Source organism: Pongo pygmaeus, chromosome 3 (assembly GCF_028885625.2).
Source record: "Pongo pygmaeus isolate AG05252 chromosome 3, NHGRI_mPonPyg2-v2.0_pri, whole genome shotgun sequence".
Classification (NCBI taxonomy): domain Eukaryota; kingdom Metazoa; phylum Chordata; class Mammalia; order Primates; family Hominidae; genus Pongo; species Pongo pygmaeus.
In genome coordinates this window covers 166,619,208-166,637,714 of record NC_072376.2, presented here as the reverse complement: position 1 = coordinate 166,637,714, position 18,507 = coordinate 166,619,208, and the positions used below count along the sequence as shown (strand labels likewise).

The 18,507-nt window shown below is 40.8% G+C and overlaps 1 protein-coding gene across 1 annotated transcript; it reads right to left on the bottom strand.

Moving 5' to 3' along the window:
- Positions 1-1,245: 1,245 nt before the first annotated feature.
- LOC129034618 (toll-like receptor 2) lies at positions 1,246-18,451 on the bottom strand. The gene is given in 3 exon segments (XM_054484081.1): positions 1,246-1,422; positions 1,425-2,104; positions 18,369-18,451. Coding segments are annotated over 3 exon segments (894 nt in total). The 3' UTR covers positions 1,246-1,291.
- Positions 18,452-18,507: the final 56 nt, after the last annotated feature.

Below are 18,507 nucleotides of genomic sequence, written 5' to 3'. Positions count from 1 at the left end.
AATATTTCATGTTGTATATATTTCCCTTTTAAAAACTAGGAGTTTTCTTTCTTTCTTTCTTTTTTTTTTTTTTTTGTGGGCTCCTGCAACCCAGGGGACTGAAACAAGCACCTTGGAGCTGAGCCATAGAAATCAGATCAAAAAGTGTGCTGGAATGAGTAGATGGACAGAATGAATTATGGAGAAAAGGGAACTGCACTCTTCAAAGGTCCCAGCCAGAAGTGGGGCTGGGGGCAGGGGAAGGGATCAGGAGGCATGATGACTCCCAAGCTCATTTTTCTTTTTTTTAATATGTTTTATTTTTTATTATTATTATACTTTAAGTTCTAGGGTACACGTGCACAACGTGCAGGTTTGTTTCATATGTATACATGTGCCATGTTGGTATGCTGCACCCATTAACTCATCATTTACATTAGGTATTTCTCCTAATGCTACCCCTCCCCCAGCCCCCCACCCCACATTAGGCCCTGGTGTGTGATGTTCCCCACCTATGAATGAGAACATGCGGTGTTTGGTTTTTTGTCCTTGTGACAGTTTGCTCATAATGATGGTTTCCAGCTTCATCCATGTCCCTACAAAGGACATGAACTCATCCTTTTTTATGGCTGCATAGTATTCCATGGTGTATATGTGCCACATTTTCTTAATCCAGTCTATCATTGATGGACATTTGGGTTGGTTCCAAGTCTTTGTTATAGTGAACAGTACCGCAATAAACATACGTGTGCATGTGTCTTTATAGTAGCATGATTTATAATCCTTTGGGTATATACCCAGTAATGGGATGGCTGGGTCAAATGGTATTTCTAGTTCTAGATCTTTGAGGAATCACCACACTGTCTTCCACAATGGTTGAACTAAAAACTAGGAGTTTTCTTTAACTAAAACCCTTCCTGCTGAGCTTCATTAGTGGCCACTCCAGGCAGGTCTAGGTGTTAATTATCTTCTGCGGCTTAACGGAAGTGCTGGGGAATGATCCTAGCCATAGACTGAAGGCCTGTGTCCTCCTGAAATTCATCTGTTGAAATCCTAACCCCCAATGTGAGGTACTGGAGGTGGGCCCTTTGATGAGTGATTAGGTCATGAGGGCAGAAGCTTCATGAATGGGATTAGTTCCCTTACAAAAGAAACTTCAGAGAGCTCCCTCACCCCTTCCACCATGTAAGAACACAGTGAGAAGACAGCTATCTTTGAGCCTGAAAGAGTTCCATACCAGATACCAAATCTGCCAACACCTTGATCTTGGACTTCCCAGCCTCTAGATCTGTGAGAAATGAATTTCTCTTATCTATAAACTACCCAGTCTATTGGCATTTTTGCTATAGCAGCCCAGATTGACTAAGGCAAATGGCTTCTTAATGGGCTCCAGAAGAATGAGAATGGCAGCACCATTGTTCTCATCAAAAAGACGGAAATGGAGAAGTCCAGGTCATTCTTGCACCACTCACTCTTCACAAAGTTTTCAGAAAGCACAAAGAGAGTTTTGTGGCTCTTTTCAATGGAGTCAATGATATTGTCAATGATCCACTTGCCAGGAATGAAGTCCCGCTTATGAAGACACAACTTGGAGGGGGGATTGAAGTTCTCCAGCTCCTGGACCATAAGGTTCTCCACCCAGTAGGCATCCCACTCACTGTAAGAAACAAATGCGTCATAGCAGATGTCCCTGCTGGGAGCTTTCCTGTGCTTCCTTTTGGCCTGGAGCCAGGCCCACATCATTTTCATGTACCACAGGCTGTGGAAACAGTGGCACAGAACCCCTGTGGGCAGGATCAGCAGGAACAGGGCACAGCACATGCCAGACACCAGTGCCACCCTGTGGCACTCTGACACCAAAAGGCAGACGTCCTGAACCTGTTGGCCACACACATGGGATGGAGAGTCACACAGGTAGTTTGCTGGCCAGCCGATAAGAACTTTGGCCAGTGCTTGCTGCTCCTGAGTGAAGGAGAGGAATTCACAGGAGCAAATGAAGTTGTTGCCACCAGCTTCCAAAGTCTTCAGTGTGTGAAAAGAGTCAAGTTGCCCTTTAGAGAAAGTTTTCTTTTCCTGCTTCTTCTCAAAGAGGAAGAAAGCATCTGGTAGGGTCTTCAACACATATCTGAAAATGTAAAGTTCTTTAAATTGCAGCTAAATAAAAGTTTACAAGGCTCACATCTAGTAAGCCTCGTGTCTGGGAAACAATTGGTTAAATTGTGAATTTTTGTGTTGGATAAGTTCAAGTATTCTTCCCTTTCTGACCATTGATAAGTGATATGTAAAGAACCAAGTATAAGCTGACCAAGATCAAGATTAATCAGTTTTTCTAGAGTTAAGCAGCATTTTCCAGAACTTGTAGATTATTTAGCATGAAATTCAAGGTGTATAGGGAGCTTCAGGCTTCCTTATGGACTGAATACTTCAATTATTCTTCAACCATCAATTTTTCACTGAGATCTAAGTATCCTGATGATTTTGAATGTTGCAACAGAGGATATGCTATTAAGCAGATCTTGACACTTTCAACCTGAAGATCTTTAGTCAATACAAAAGTAGAAGCATGTCTTTAAAATTTTGTCATCATTGAAAATTCCTGTAGCTGAGCTCTGTTTTATTACAGTTTCTATTAGACCTGGTCTGTTCATGGGATCTCAGCCATCTCATCTTCCATTTTCCTGAACTACATAGGCTTCCAGCTTTACCTCCAACAAGTGATTTGCAAATGCTCTCGTTTGATTGCTTCAGCTTATCTTAATATTAGTTTTTTCACAATGAGCCTGACTATAAGGTCCTTTTTTCTTCCTTTTATCTCATATGAAGAACAGTGTTTCCCACTTCCAAATACTTTTAGAAACTTGAAAGATCAACCAAAACATCTCAGAGTAAAGTTGACTGCTTCATATGTCAGCTCAAGTGACTGATCTACATTTATTTCAGGCTTTTTAGTTCATATCTCTGGGGATTGGAAACATAAATTTTAAGTTAGTTCAGAACAGAAAGTTGGTAAAATATCCTGTTGTTTTTAATTTAGAGAACTTATGTATATTTCATGAATTTAAATTTGGGAAAATGGAAAAAGAGAGAAAGAAACATTTCCTCAAATCTCTGATGGACTATCCCAGAAGTAAAGGGCCAGACTGTGAGGATGGTAGACAAGGTTAGTTGTTAAGGGATAGATCCAAATGCACAAGGCTCCCGAAGACAAGGCAAGTAGTTTTCACCTGTTGTAAGAATTCTATCAGGCTATAGAAAAGGTGCTTCCAGATTCACACACATCTGCTAAGTATGACTGGATGTAAATCCTATGGGGGCAGGGATTTTGTTTTCTTTTATGCACTGAACTATTCTCATCCCCAATAACATGGCTGGCACTCAATGAATACTTGTTGAGTGGTGGATTGCCTTGCCTTTTCAGAATATGGGCTAGACCTGGAGGAATGGAGTATAAACATCTGAAGTAGCCATTGCAGAGACAAGACTTCAGGGGAAAGAAGCCTAGACCAGGCCCCTTGTCTTGACTGGCATCTTGCCTCTACCACACAAGAGCTGACTTCATTTAAAGATGGGAATGAAGAAATATAGTGCACTATTTTCACCCACATAGTCAAGCAAAACCATGAGTGACTGGTATCATTTTAATATATATAAGGGTTATATGGCCTTTCAGACCACTTCAGAGAAGAATATGAAAAGAAGGCAGAATTTTATCAGGTTCTAACTTATTTGGAGCACCTTGAAAAATGTACTAAAATATCTTAGCCTGGCTCACGCCTGTAATCCCAACACTTTGGGAAGCCAAGGCAGGTGGATCACCTGAGGTCAGGAGTTTGAAACCAGCCTGGCCAACATGGTGAAACCCCATCTCTACTAAAAATACAAAATTAGCCGGGTGTGGCAGTGCCCGCTTGTATTCCCAGCTACTTGGGAGGCTGAGACAGGAGAATCACTTGAACCTAAGAGGTGGAGGCTGCAGTGAGCTGAGATCATGCCACTGCACTCCAGCCTGGGCGAGACAGAGTGAGACTCCATCTCTCTCAATCTCTCTCTCTCTCTCTGTCTCTCTCTATAGATATATATCTTAGCCAAATAACTGCTGAATCCAACTTTGTGGTATGCCAGTCTGTGTAGGGGTTGCCAACTTCCATGTAGATGGAAAAACAATGAGTCATGATATGATTCAAAGTCAGGAATATAAGCTGTGTAACCACTGTTTTCTTTTCATTCAGTTTCTATTATTAAGTGTAACTAGAGCGCATTGTGTACTGGTCAGGGTCACAGACAAAAGTACTGTCAGCTTCTCAGCCAATATTGCTGGCCAAGTATCTAAGAAGGAATTCCCCAAATTACATACAATGATGTAATTGTTTCCTTTGGGTGTGTAAGAATCTTTCAAAGCCTGCAAGGTTTCTGTCCTATTGGGCAATTAGATGGACAGTCTCACTTACTCCAAAAAGTTTCTAGGCGCAACCTCTGGAAGATGTATAATTAGTATTTATATTAATATTTTGTGTTAAAGAATCGGTGGATACTTGATTTTTTAAGACTTGTCATGTTTAAAACAATTTGGCCTATGAGAGTCGCTTATCATAGCGACTTAAAATGTATACTTTGGAGAATTTCAGCGCCAAAATGGTGGCATACTGGCTTCATTTCCCTGTCCACAGAAAACTCAAAACAAATAGACAGTGCAGATATTATCACCAGCAATATCCCAGAACTCAAATATGAGGATGAGTCAGTTCCTGGGGCCACAGACAAGTGAAAAAGCCTGGAATAGACTAAGAGAATCAGATTTCCACATCCACGGTGCCCCTCCCCACAATCTGCCTGTCATGAAGCATGGGGAAAATTCCTCCCCACGCATAGTTTCTACCCTGGAAAAAGTGAGATAGAGGTAGACAAGCAGCTTCTCCATCACCTTCGGTTCCCTGGCAGGGGACCTGTACCTGCCTCAACCCACAGAAAGCATCACAAGTGCCTGAAGAGAGAAATATCCCTGCAAACAGCAAAAGTCAAGGTGAGAGGTGGGACTACCTTGCCCAGCCCTGGAAACTCTGCTCTGTAATTAAGCCAAAGGAGATGCCAAATCAGAGTGACTGTTTAGCAGCACCAGCTTTAGGAAGTACCTTCCACAGATCCCTTGGGCATGAACCTCTAGCCAGCCTTCCCAAACTGGCAAGATATCCCCACTGGGACTTCTTCCATTTGGAACTTGCAGCACTCTGATTCTTTGCTAGAGCTGAGGCAAACCTGTGCTTAAGGCATCATCTAGCACCAAAAAGGAGGTGGGAACTTAGTGGTGGGGGAAATAAGAAATTAACAAGTAAATTACAAAGAATCTCTAGGCAAATATACCAAATAAAAACCAAAACAAGCCAGAAAAGACTGGAATAAATAACAAATCCTTCAATGCAAAGACATAGAGTTGTATCCACAAGAAACAACAGCAAATAGGGAACCAAAATCTCCCTAACTGGACAAAGCAAGATACCCATGACAGGCCCTAAGAAGATGGCGATACATGAGCTCTCTGACAAATAATTCAAAATAGCAATTTTAAGGAAACTCAGTGGCCTTCAGGATAACACAGAAAAGCAATTCAGAAATTTATCAGAGAAATTTAACAAAGAGATTGAAATAATAATTTTAAAAATCAAACAAATCTTGGAACTGAGAAAACATTTGCTGAAATGAAAAATTTATTAGAGGGTCTCAACAGCAGAATAGATCAAGCAAAGGAAAGAATCAGTTGGCTTGAAGACAGGCTATTCAGTATCACACAGTCAAAAGACAAAAAAGATTGAACAGGAAGAAAGATTACCTAAAATACGTGGAAATGACCAAATCTAAAATTTATTGTTGTTCAAGAGGTAGTTGAGCAAGAGCAAGGGACAGAAAGCTTATTCAAATAAATAGTAACAGAAAGCTTTCCAAAAATTGAGAAAGATATAAATGTCCATGTAGAGGAAGGTCAGAGAATACCAAACGGATTCATCCCAAATAAGACTACATCAAGGCATAAAATAATCAAACTCCCAAATGTCAAGGATAAAGAGAGAATCCTAAAAGCAGCAAGAGAAAAGAAGCAAGTAACATACAAAGAAACTCCAATTCATCTGGCAACAGACTTATCAATGAAAACCATACAGGCCAGGAGGGTGTGCAACAACATTTTCAATGTTCTGAAAAAACCCTGCCACCCAAGAATACTATATTTGGAAAAGCTATTCTTCAAATATGAAAGAGAAATTAACTCTTCCCAGACAAACAAAAGCTAAGAGAAGTCACAACCACCAGACCTGTCTTACAAGAAATGCTAAAGGGAGTTCTTCAATTTGAAAGAAAAAAAAACCACTAACATGCAAAAAGAAAACATTTGAAGGTATAAAACCCACTAGTACGAAGACAACCCTAGAATACTCCAGTGCTGTAATTATGGTATGCAATCCACTCAAAACTCTAGTAGGAAACCTACAAGGCAAGTATATGAAAAACAATAATAGCTATAGCAACTTATTAAGAGACAGACAATATAAAAATATGTAAACTGAGAAAAGAAAAGTCAAAATGTGGTAGGTATTGGAGTCAATGTATAGAGGGTTTCTTGTTTTTTAAGTTTGTTCTTTGTTTCTATTATTTTTTCTGATCTAAGATAAATTATCATCTCTTTAGAATAACTTGTTATATCTATAAGACATTTTTTGTAAGCCTCATGGTGACCACAATGCAAAAACCTATAATAGATACACTAAAAATAAAAAGCAACAAATTAAAACATACTACCAAAACAATCACTTAACCACAAAGGAAGACAGTAAGAAAGGAGTTTAAAAAGGAGAACACAAGCAACAAAATAGCAGTAGTAAGCCCTTATCAATAATAACACTAAATGTAAATGGATTTAATTCTTCAATTAAAAGACATAAAATGGCTGAATGGATCATGAAACAAGATCCAGCTATAAGAAACCCACCTCATCTATAAAAACCCACGTAAATTGAAAGTGAAGTGATGAAAAATGATATTCCATGCAAGTAAAAACAAACAAAAAAACAGGAGTAGCTATACTTATGTCAGATAAAATAAAGTAAAAAACTATAAAAAGAGCCAAAGAAGGTCACTATATAATAAAGGGGTCGATTTGCAAGAGGCTATAACAATTATAAATATCTATGCACCCAACAGCAGAGCACCGAAGTATATAAGGCAAACACTAATGGAGCTCAAGGGAGACATAGACTGCAATACAGTAATAGTAAGGGAGTTCAATGGACAAGTCATGCAGACAGCAAATCAACAAGGAAACATCAGAATTAAACTATACACTAGATCAAATAGACCTAACTGACATTTGCAGAGCATTTCACCCAACTGCTGAAGAATACACATTCTTTTGAATCAGCACATGGAACATTCTCCAGAGTCTACCATATTTTAGCCCACAAAACAAGTCTCAACAAACTCAAAAAGGAGAAATCATATCAAACATTGTTTTTGACCACAATGGAATAAAGCTAGAAGTCAATAACAAGAGGAATCTTGGAAACTACACATACACATAAAAATGAAACAGCATGCTCCTGAATGACCAATGGGTCAATGAAGAAATTAAGAAGAAAAAATTAAAATTTCTTGAAACAAATAAAAATGGAAATATAACATACCCAAATCTATAAGATACAGCAAAAGCAATACTAAGAAGAAGGTTTATAGCAATAAATGTCTACATCAAGAAAGTAAAAAAACATCAAATAAACTTACCTAATGATGCACTTCAAGGAACTAGAAAAGCAAGAACCAACTGTATTAGGGTTCTCTAGAGGGACAGAAGTAATGGAATATATATAAAACATATATATAAACTTCCCTTTTTATATATATATATAAACTTCCCATTACATATATATATACACCCTATATATATATATACCCTTTATATATATATATATACCCTTTATATATATATACCATTTATATATATATATACCCTTTATATATATATACCCTTTATATATATATATACACCCTTTATATATATATATACCCTTTATATATATATACACCCTTTATATATATATATACCCTTTTTTATATATATTCCCTTTATATATATATATATATATATTCCGTTTATGTATATATATATAAAGGGAAGTTTATTAAGTTTTAACTTACATGATCACAAGGTCCCACAATAGGCTGTCTGCAGGCTGAGGAGCAAGGAGAGCCAGTCTGAGTTCCAAAACTGAAGAACCTGGAGTCCAATGTTAGAGGGCAGGAGACATCCAGCACAGGAGAAAGATGTAGGCTGGGAGGCTAGGCCAGTCTCTCTTTTTCATATTTTTCTGCCTGCTTATGTTCTAGCCCACTGGCAGCTGATTAGATTGTGCCCACCCAGATTAAGGATGGGTCTGCCTTTCCCAGTCCACTAACTCAAATGTTCATCTCTTTTGACAACACCCTCATGACACACCCAGGATCAATATTTTGCATCCTTCAATCCAATCAAGTTGACACTCAGTATTAACCACCACACCAACCAAAATTTTTTTTCTTTTTTTTGAGACAGTCTCGCTCTGTCACCCAGGCTGAAGTGCAGTGGCATGATCTCAGCTCACTGCAAGCTCTGCCTCCCAGGTTCATGCCATTCTCCTGCCTCAGTCTCCCTAGTAGCTGGGACTACAGGCGCCCGCCACCACGCCTGGCTAATTTTTTGTATTTTTAGTAGAGACAGGGTTTCATCGTGTTAGCCAGGATGGTCTCCATCTCCTGACCTTGTGATCCACCCGCCTCGGCCTCCCAAAGTGCTGGGATTACAGGCATGAGCCACTGTGCCCAGCCTACACCAACCAAAAATTAATAGAAGGAAAGAAATAATAAAGATCATAGCAGAAATAAATGATATTGAGACTTAAAAAACCATACAGAAGACCAACAAAACAAAAAGTGGGCTTTTTGAAAAGATAAAATCAACAAACCTTTAGCTAGACTAAGAAAAAAGAGAGAAGAAATAAGTAAAATTAGAAATGAAAAGGGGGGCATTACAACTGATATCACAGAATACAAAGAATCATTAAAGACTAGTATGAACAATTATACACCAACAAATTGAAAAACCTAGAAGAAATGGATAAATTCCTAGGCACATGCAACCTACCAAGACTGAATTGTGCATACATAGAATACCTCAATAAACCAATAACAAGTAATGAGATCAAAGTCATAATGAAAAGTTTCTCTCAAAGAAAACCCCATGACCTGATGGCTTCACTGCTAAATTCTACCAAATATTTAAATAACTAATACCAATTCTAGTCAAACTCCTCAAAAACAGTTGACGAGGAGGGAATTCTTCCAAACTCATTCTACAAAACCAGCATTGTCCTGAGGCCCAAACCAGACAAGGACACAACAACAACAAAAAGAAAACTACAGGCCAATATCACTGATGAACATAGACACAAAAATCCTCAACAAAATACTAGCAAACTGAATCCAACAGCACATTAAAAAGAACATTCACTATGATCAAGTGGGATTTGTCCAAGGGATGCAAGAATGGTTCAACATAAGCAAATCAATATATGTGATTTGTTGCATTAACAGAACCAAGAACAAAAACCATATAATCTTTTTAATAGATGAAGAAGCATTTGATAAAATTCAACATCATTTCATGATAAAAACCCTCAATGAACTAGGTGTAGAAGGAATATACCTCACTGTATATGGCAAACCACAGCCAATATCATACTGAGTGGGGAAAAATGGAAAGTCTTCTCTCTAAGACCTGGAACAAGACATGGATACCCACTTTGACTGCTTTTATTCAACATAATACTGGAAGTACCGGTGAGAGCAATTAGACAAGAGAAAGAAATCAAGGGCACCCAAGTTGGAAAGGAAGAAATCAAATCAGGCTTGTACACAGATGACACGATCTTATATTTAGGAAAACCTAAATTCTTCACGCACACACACCAAAAAAAGCTATTAGAACTAATGAACAAATTCAGTAAAATTGCAGGATACAAAATAAAAAAATCAGTAGTGCTGGGCATGGTAGCTGACTTCGTAATCCCAGCACTTTGGGAGGCAGAGGCAGGCAAATGGCTTGAGCTCAGGAGTTCAAAACCAGCCTGAGTGACATGGTGATACCCTGTCTATACCAAAAAAAATACAAAAATTACCTGGCGATGGTGGCGTGCACCTGCAGCTACTTGGGAGGCTGAAGTGAGAGGATCACAGGCCCCAGATGTGGAGGTTGCAGTGAGCTAAGATTGCACCACTGCCCTCCATTCTAGGCAACAGAGCCAGGCCCTGTATCAAAAAAAAAAAAAAAAATCAGTAGCATTTATATACACTAACAGTGAACAATCTGAAAAAGAAATCAAGAAAGCAATTTCATTTATCCACACAAAGAAAATTATAACACACTGGGAAAAGAAGTTGAAGAGAACACACACCAAAAAATGGAAAGATATTTCATGCTCAAGGATTGAAATAATTAATATTGTTAAAATGACAATACTATCCAAAGCAATTTATAGATTCAGTACAATCCTTATGAAAAGACTAATGACATTCTTCACAAAAATAGAAAAACAATCCTAAAATTTATATGGAATCACAAAAGACTCTGAATAGCCAAAGCAGTCCTGAGCAAAAAGAATGAAGCCAGAGGCATCACTCTATCTGGCTTCAAAATATACTACAAAGCCATAGTAACAAAATCAGCATGATATTGGCATTAAAAAAAGACACACAGACCAATGGAACAGCATGGAGAACCCAGCTATAAATCCACACATTTACAGCCAACTAATTTTTTACAAAGGTACCAGAGCATACAATGGGGAAAGCGCAGTCTCTTCAATAAATGATGCTGAGACAACTGGATATCTATATGCAGAAGAATGAAACTAAACTCCTATCTCTTACCATATGCAACAATCAAATAAAAATGGATTAAAGACTTATGTCTAAGACCTGAAGCTATGAAAGTTCTAGAAGAAACCTTTAGGGACCGCTCTAGAACATTGGTCTGGGCAAAGGATTTTTACATAAGATCTCAAAAGTACAGGCAACCAAAGCAAAAATAAACATAGAATTTTATCAAGCGAAAAAGCTTACACACAGCAAGGAAAACAACCAAGTAAAGAGACAACTCACAGAGTGAAAGAAAATATTTGCAAACTATCCATTTGACAAGGGATTAATAATCAGAATATATAAGGAGCTCAAACAACTCCACAGCAAAAAAAAAAACTCATTAAAATATGGGAAAAAAGATATGAGTTGACATTTCCTAAAAGAAAATATATAAATGGCCAATGGGTATAGGAAAAAATGTTCATTATCATGAATCATCAAAGAAATGCAAATCAAAACCACAATGAGATACCATCTCAGTTAGAATGGCTTTTATCAAAAAGACAGAATATCAGAGCTGGTAAGGATGTGGAGAAAAGGGAACCATTGTACACTGTTGGTAGGAATGTAAATTAATAAAGCCACTATGGAAAACAGTATGGAGGTTCCTTTAAAAACTAAAAATAGCCGGGCACGGTGGCTCACACGTGTAATCACAGCACTTTGGGAGGCCAAGGCTGGTGGATCACCTGAGCTCAGGAGTTCCAGATCAGCCTGGCCAACATGGTGAAACCCCATCTCTACTGAAAATACAAAAATTAGCTAGCCATGGTGGCAGGTACCTGTAATCCCAGCTACTCAGGAGGCTGAGGCAGGAGAATTGCTTGAACCCGGGCGATGGAGGTTGCAGTGAGCAAAGATCATGCCACTGCACTCCAGCCTGGGTTACAGAGCCAGACTCTGTCTTAGAAAAAAAAAAATTAACTAAAAACAGGCCAGGTGTGATGGCTTAGACCTGTAATCCTAGCACTTTGGGAGGCCCCTCTGGAATCACCTGAGGCCAAGAGTTTGAGACCAGCCTGGGCTACATGGTGTAAGAAAACCAGTTCCCGTGAGGCTCTAGTCTCATGCCACTGGACCACATTGTCCTCATGCCCTTCAACTTCTGTCACCATCTGCTGACCTCCTAGTTACTCCTCTTACTTTTTGAAGACTTTGGGACCTGCTCAGAGTCTTGTTCTTCTCAAGATCTTCCAGGAGACCCAATGCCTTCAGTGTTCCCACAGATGACCTACCCAACACCCTGGCTGCTCAGTTCCTTTACCTCCTCCTCTGCAGGGATCTTCTCCTCTATGCCACTTCAGCCACGCCCTGGACTTTGTCATTACCTACAGTTACCCAGCCTTCAGAACGACCCATTCAAATCTCCTGCATCTTGATCAGAGTCCACTGATCCCTCCTCTTTCCAATCCATTTGTTACCTCCATTCTTCTCAGACAAACACTTGGTTCAAGTTGGAGCTCACAGCAGAAGAATCAGCATATCCGTGGGCTTCCCATTCTCATAGCATACTATGGGGAGTCATACTTGGCCCCCCAAATTGCTAATTGCAAAACAGAGAGATCTGACCCCTTTTTATAGGGGAAAAAATCCATCCTGAGTGTGACCACCAGATGGTCTGAACATGAATGCCAGCTGCCCAGGAGTGCTGGAATGAACTACTTCAGGGAAGTTCAGATAGTGCACAGCCCTTCTTACTGGCTTTTGGAAGAGCTCCCAGACTTCAGAATCTCCATATCACCCTTGCCAAAACCAGAAACTCTTTCCGGTGGTGGTGGTGAACACAAGGTTGCAGGAGAGGGCTTTACCTCATTCTCAATTTTCCTACATCTTCCCTGTTCTTCTATATGAACAATTGATGGATGTTTTCTTAATATACCTAACGTAAAATACTGTACAAGATGCTTCAAGCCCTCCTATCCCCAAATCAGATTGCTTCTTCTAAAAGCTCTACTAAACAGAAATTCTGGAGCCACCACTGTCTCTTTTCCTTATGTCCCTATGTGACAAAACCCCAAACCTAAAAGAACCCTGTGACATGCCTTCTTAGAGGAGACCAGGTACTTTATTGCATTTCTTGAGCCAGCTCTCTTGCAATTCCTGCAACACTATCTCAAGCTTACTCCACTCTTGTCCAGCCACCAGCAGCTTCTGCCTCCTCACATCCTTTCCAGGAATGACTTTATCTCTTATTTCACAGAGAAAATTAAAGCCATCTAGAGAAATTCTAACTTCCCACACCTGAACTTATACCCAAACACCCCCTCCACCTTCCTACCACAGTAGAAGAGGGGACCTCCAAGGATGCTGGGTACCCACTTGTCTTATGTAGATGTTATCTAGATGCTCTGCTTATTATCCCTCTCTTTTCTTTTGTGTTCTACTATTCCATCTTATCCAGACCATTCCTACCAATATTCACACATGCTCAAGTTTTCCATATTTATTTTTAAAATGAACAACAGCAAAAAATGTTTTTGGTCTCCTTCAAACTTCTTTCTCTCTCTCTCCACTTCACAGCCCAACACCTTTAAAGAGTTTTCTGTACCTACTGTCTCTATCTCCTCTCCTTTTACCCAGTCTTCCCTCTATTCCACTCTGGCTTCCACCCCATCACTCCATCCAAACAGCACTTGCAAAGGTTACCAGGGACCACTGCATTGCTCACTCCCCCAGACATTTTTTGGTCCTCATGTTGCTTAACCTCTCAGAGCAGACGTGATTGACCACTCCTTTCTTTTTCTTTTCTTTCTTTCTTTTTTTTTTGGAGACAAAGTCTTACTGTGTCGCCCAGGCTGGAGTGTAGTGGCACAATCTTGGCTCATCGGCTTATTGCAACCTCCACCTCCCAGGTTCAAGCGATTCTCCTACCTCAGCTCCCAAGTAGTTGGGATTACAAGCATGCACCACCACACCTGGCTAATTTTTGTATTTTCAGTAGAGACGGGGTTTCACCATGTTGGCCAGGCTGGTCTGGAACTCCTGACCTCAGGTGATTCACCCACCTTGGCCTCCCAAAGTGCTGAGATTACAGGCATGAGCCACCACACCCAGCTGGCCTCTCCTTTCTTAAATGTTCTCTCCTTTTGCTTATATGACCACATACTTAGTCTTTCCTTTAAACCCTCTTTTTCAAGGTTATCTCCTTCTCTGCCCCATTTCCCAAGTCTAGGTCCGAGGCCACTTCTCACTGGCTGCTTTCTTCTTAATGAATCTCATTTATGCTGTCTGTAACCCAATAACTTTCCAATTTAAATATCTTGCCCAAATATCTCGCCCAAATATCTCACCTGACCTCCAGACCTAGATAGGCAACTGCTTACTTGAGACATTTGTCTCAGAGCATGCACATTCAATATGTCCCAATCTGAGCTCAAAATATTTTTGCCAGGTGTATTAGTCCATTTTCACACTGCTGATAAAGACATACCTGAGACTGGGAAAGAAAAGAGGTTTAATTGGACTTACAATTCCACATGGCTGGGGAGGCCTCAGAATCATGGCAGGAGGCAAAAGGCACTTCTTACATGGTGGCGGCAAGAAAAAATGAGGAAGATGCAAAAGCAGAAACCCCTGATAAAACCATCAGATCTCATGGGACTTATTCACTACCATGAGAACAGTATGGCGGAAACTGCCCCCATGATTCAAATTATCTCCCACCAGGTCCCTCCCACAACATGTGGGAATTATGAGAGTTCAATTCAAGATGAGATTTCAGTGGGGACACAGAGCCAAACCATATCATTCTGCCCCTGGCCCATCCAAATCTCATGTCCTCACATTTCAAAACTAACAGTTCCCCCAAAGTCTTAACTCATTTCATCATTAACTCAAAAGTCCACTGTCCAAAGTCTTATCTGAAACAAGGCAAGTCCCTTCCACCTATGAGCCTGTAAAATCAGAAGCAAGTTAGTTACTTCCTAGATACAATGGGGATACAGGCATTGGGTAAATACAGCCATTCCAAATGGGAGAAATTGGCCAAAAGAAAAAGGCTACTGGCCCCTTACAAGTCTGAAATCCAGCAGGGCAGTCAAATCTTAAAGCTCCAAAATGATCTCCTTTGACACCACGTCTCACATCTGGGTCACGCTGATGCAAGAGATGGGTTCCCATGGCCTCAGGCAGCTCCACCCCTGTGGCTTTGCAGGGTATGGCTCCCCTCCTGGCTGTTTTCATGGGCTGGTGTTGAGCGTCTGTGGCTTTTCCAGTTGCATGATGCAAGCTGTCGGCAGATCTACCATTCTAGGGTCTGGAGGACAATGGCCCTCTTCTCACAGCTCCACTAGGCAGTACCCCAGTAGAGACTCTGTGTGACAGCTCCAACCCCACATTTCCCTTCCGCACTGCCCTAGCAGAGGTTCTCCATCTGGGCCCTGCCCCTGCAGCAAACTTTTGCCTGGACATCCAGGCATTTCCATACATCTTCTGAAATGTAGGTGGAGGTTCCTCAAACCTCAATTCTTGACTTTGGTGCACCCGCAGGCTCAACACCATGTGGAAGCTGCCAAAGCTTGGGGCTTCCACCCTCTGAAGCAACAGCCCAAGCTGTACCTTGGCTCCTTTTAGTCATGGCTGGAGTGTCTGGGACACAGGGCACCAAATCCTTAGACTGCACACAGCATGGGGACCTGGGCCTGGCCCACAAAACCATTTTCTTTTAGGCCTTTGGGCCTGTGATGGGAGGGGCTGCTGTGAAGACCTCTGGAGACATTTTCCCTATTATCTTGGGGATTAACATTCAGCTCCTCATTACTTATGCAGATTTCTGCAGTGGCTTGTATTTCTCCTCAGAAAACAGGTTTTTCTTTTCTGTCATATTGTCAGGCTACAAATTTTCTGCTATGCTTCCAGTATAAAACAGAATGCCTTTAGCAGCACCCAAGTCACCTCTTAAATGCTTTGCTGCTTAGAAACTTCTTCTGCCAGATACCCTAAATCATCTCTGTCAAGTTCAAAGTTCCACAAATCTCTAAGGCAGGGACAAAATGCCACCAGTCTCTTTGCTAAAACATAACAAGAGTCACCTTTGCTCCAGTTCCCAACAAGTTCCTCATCTCCATCTGAGACTACCTCAGCCTAGACTTTATTGTACATATTGCTATCATGCTTTTGGTCAAAGCCATTCAATAAGTCTCTAGGAAGTTCCAAACTTTCCCACATTTTCCTGTCTTCTTCTGAGCCCTCCAAACTGTTCCAACCTCTGCCTGTTACCCAGTTCCAAAGTTGCTTCCACATTTTTGCATGTCTTTTCAGCAGCACCCCACTCTACTGGTACCAATTTACTATATTAGTCTATTTTCACACTGCTGATAAAGACATACCCAAGACTGGAAAGAAAAAAAGAGGTTTAATTGGACTCACAGTTCCACATGGCTGGGGAGGCCTCAGAATCATGGCAGGAGGCAAAAGGTACTTTTTACATGGTGGCAGCAAGAGAAAATGAGGAAGATGCAAAAGCAGAAACCTGATAAAACCATCAGATCTCATGAGACTTATTCACTACCACGAAAACAGTATGGGGGAAACTGCCCCCATGATTCAAATTATCTCCCACCAGGTCCCTCCCACAATACATGGGAATCTCCCACCAGGTCCCTCCCACAACACATGGGAATGGGAAGTACAATTCAAGATGAGATTTGGGTAAGGACACAGAGCCAAACCATATCACCAAGGCTGATTTTTTTCTGGTGTTCTGTATTTCAACATGAAGCTCCACCATCCATCCAGATGCATCTGCTGCAGCTCTTAGTCATGCTCATTTTACCTTGAATTCATCCAACTCTTTTTATACCCACTGCCATCATCCTAGTTCAAGCTACCTCCTCCTCTCTTTCCTGGAGTACAAAAACAACTTCCTAAATGTTCTCCTCTACTGTGCCTTCTCCGTAGCACCTTCTCCACACTGCACTTAGAGTAGCACCATCGAGTTCAAATACAATGGGAGCCACATATGCAATTTTTAATTTTTTTATTATTATTTTGAGATGGAGTCTCACTCTGTCACCCAGGCTGGAGTGCAGTGGTGTGATTTTGGCTCACTGCAAACTCCACGTCCTGAGTCTGAGCAATTCTCCTGTCTCAGCCTCCAGAGTAGCTGGGATTACAGGCTCCCACCAACGCACCTGGCTAATTTTTGTGTTTTTAGTAGAGACAGGGTTTCACCATGTTGGCCAGGCTGGTCTCAAACTCCTGACCTCAAGTGATCCACCTGCCTCGGCCTTCCAAAGTGCTGGGATTATAGGTGTGAGCCACCATACCCACCCCCAATTTTTAATTTTTAATAGCTATATTTTAAAATGTTAACAAGAAACAGGTAATTGGTTTTTTGGGGAGTGGGGGAAATGGGTTTTGTTTGTTTGTTTTTGAGACAGGGTCTTGCTCTTCCATCCAGACTGGAGTACAATGGCACGATCATGGCTCCCTGCAGTTTTGACCTCCTAGGCTCGAGTGATCCTCCTGCCTTAACCTCCCGAGTAGCTGGGACCATAGGTGTGTGCCACCACACCCAGCTAACTTTTTTGTTTTATTGGAGACAGGGTCTCCCTATGTTTCCCAGTCTGGTCTCGAACTCCTGGGCTCAAGCAATCCTACCACCTCAGCCTCCCAAAGTGCTAGGATTAGAGGCAAGAGCCATCACTCCTGGCCTAGTAATTGTTTTTAAAAATAATTTTTAAATTGATTTTAATTACATTTAATCTGAAATACTTTTTTAAGATATAATTAATATTTTTAAATTAATGAGATATTTTATGTTTTTTATACTAAGTCTTTGAAATCCAGTGTATATTTTACATCTCTACTAAAACTAGCAATATTTCAGTGTTCAGTAGCCATGTGTAGCTAGTAGCTACCATTATTGGATCATAAAGAATTAGAATGATCTTTTCACAATGCAAATCTGATCACCTCACCTCACCCCATGTTTAAGCTTTTCTGTGGCATCTAGTTGTTCTTAGGACTAGGATCCAAATGCCTAATATATTCTACAAGGCCCTCCAGGGTCTGTGGTGTGGATTCTGCTTTCCTTTTTGTCTCTGCTCCTTCTCTCTCACCATCTACATGCCAGCCACACTAATCCTTCAGCTTCTCAGACATGCAGAGGTTCCGCCACTACTGATTCTTTGAATATACTCTTCCCTCTGTTGTGAATGCTACTTTTTACCACATTCCCTCCATCATCACCAGTACCTCCACTATCATCACCACCACCGCCTCATCATTGCCATCAACTCCACCATCATCACCACCTCCATCACCATCAACTCCACCATCACCACCACCTTCATCATCACCATCAACTCCACTTTCACCACCACCTTACCATCACCATCAACTTCACCATCACCATATCATTGCCATCAACTCTACCATCACCACTACCTCATTATTACCATCAACCCTACCATCACCACTACCTCCATCATCACCATCAACTCCACCATCACCTTATCACCACCATCAATTCCACCATCACCACCACCTCCATCATTACCATCAACTCTACCATCACCACTACCTCCATCACCATCATCAACTCCACCATCACTACCACCTCATCATCACCATCAACTCCACCATCACCAC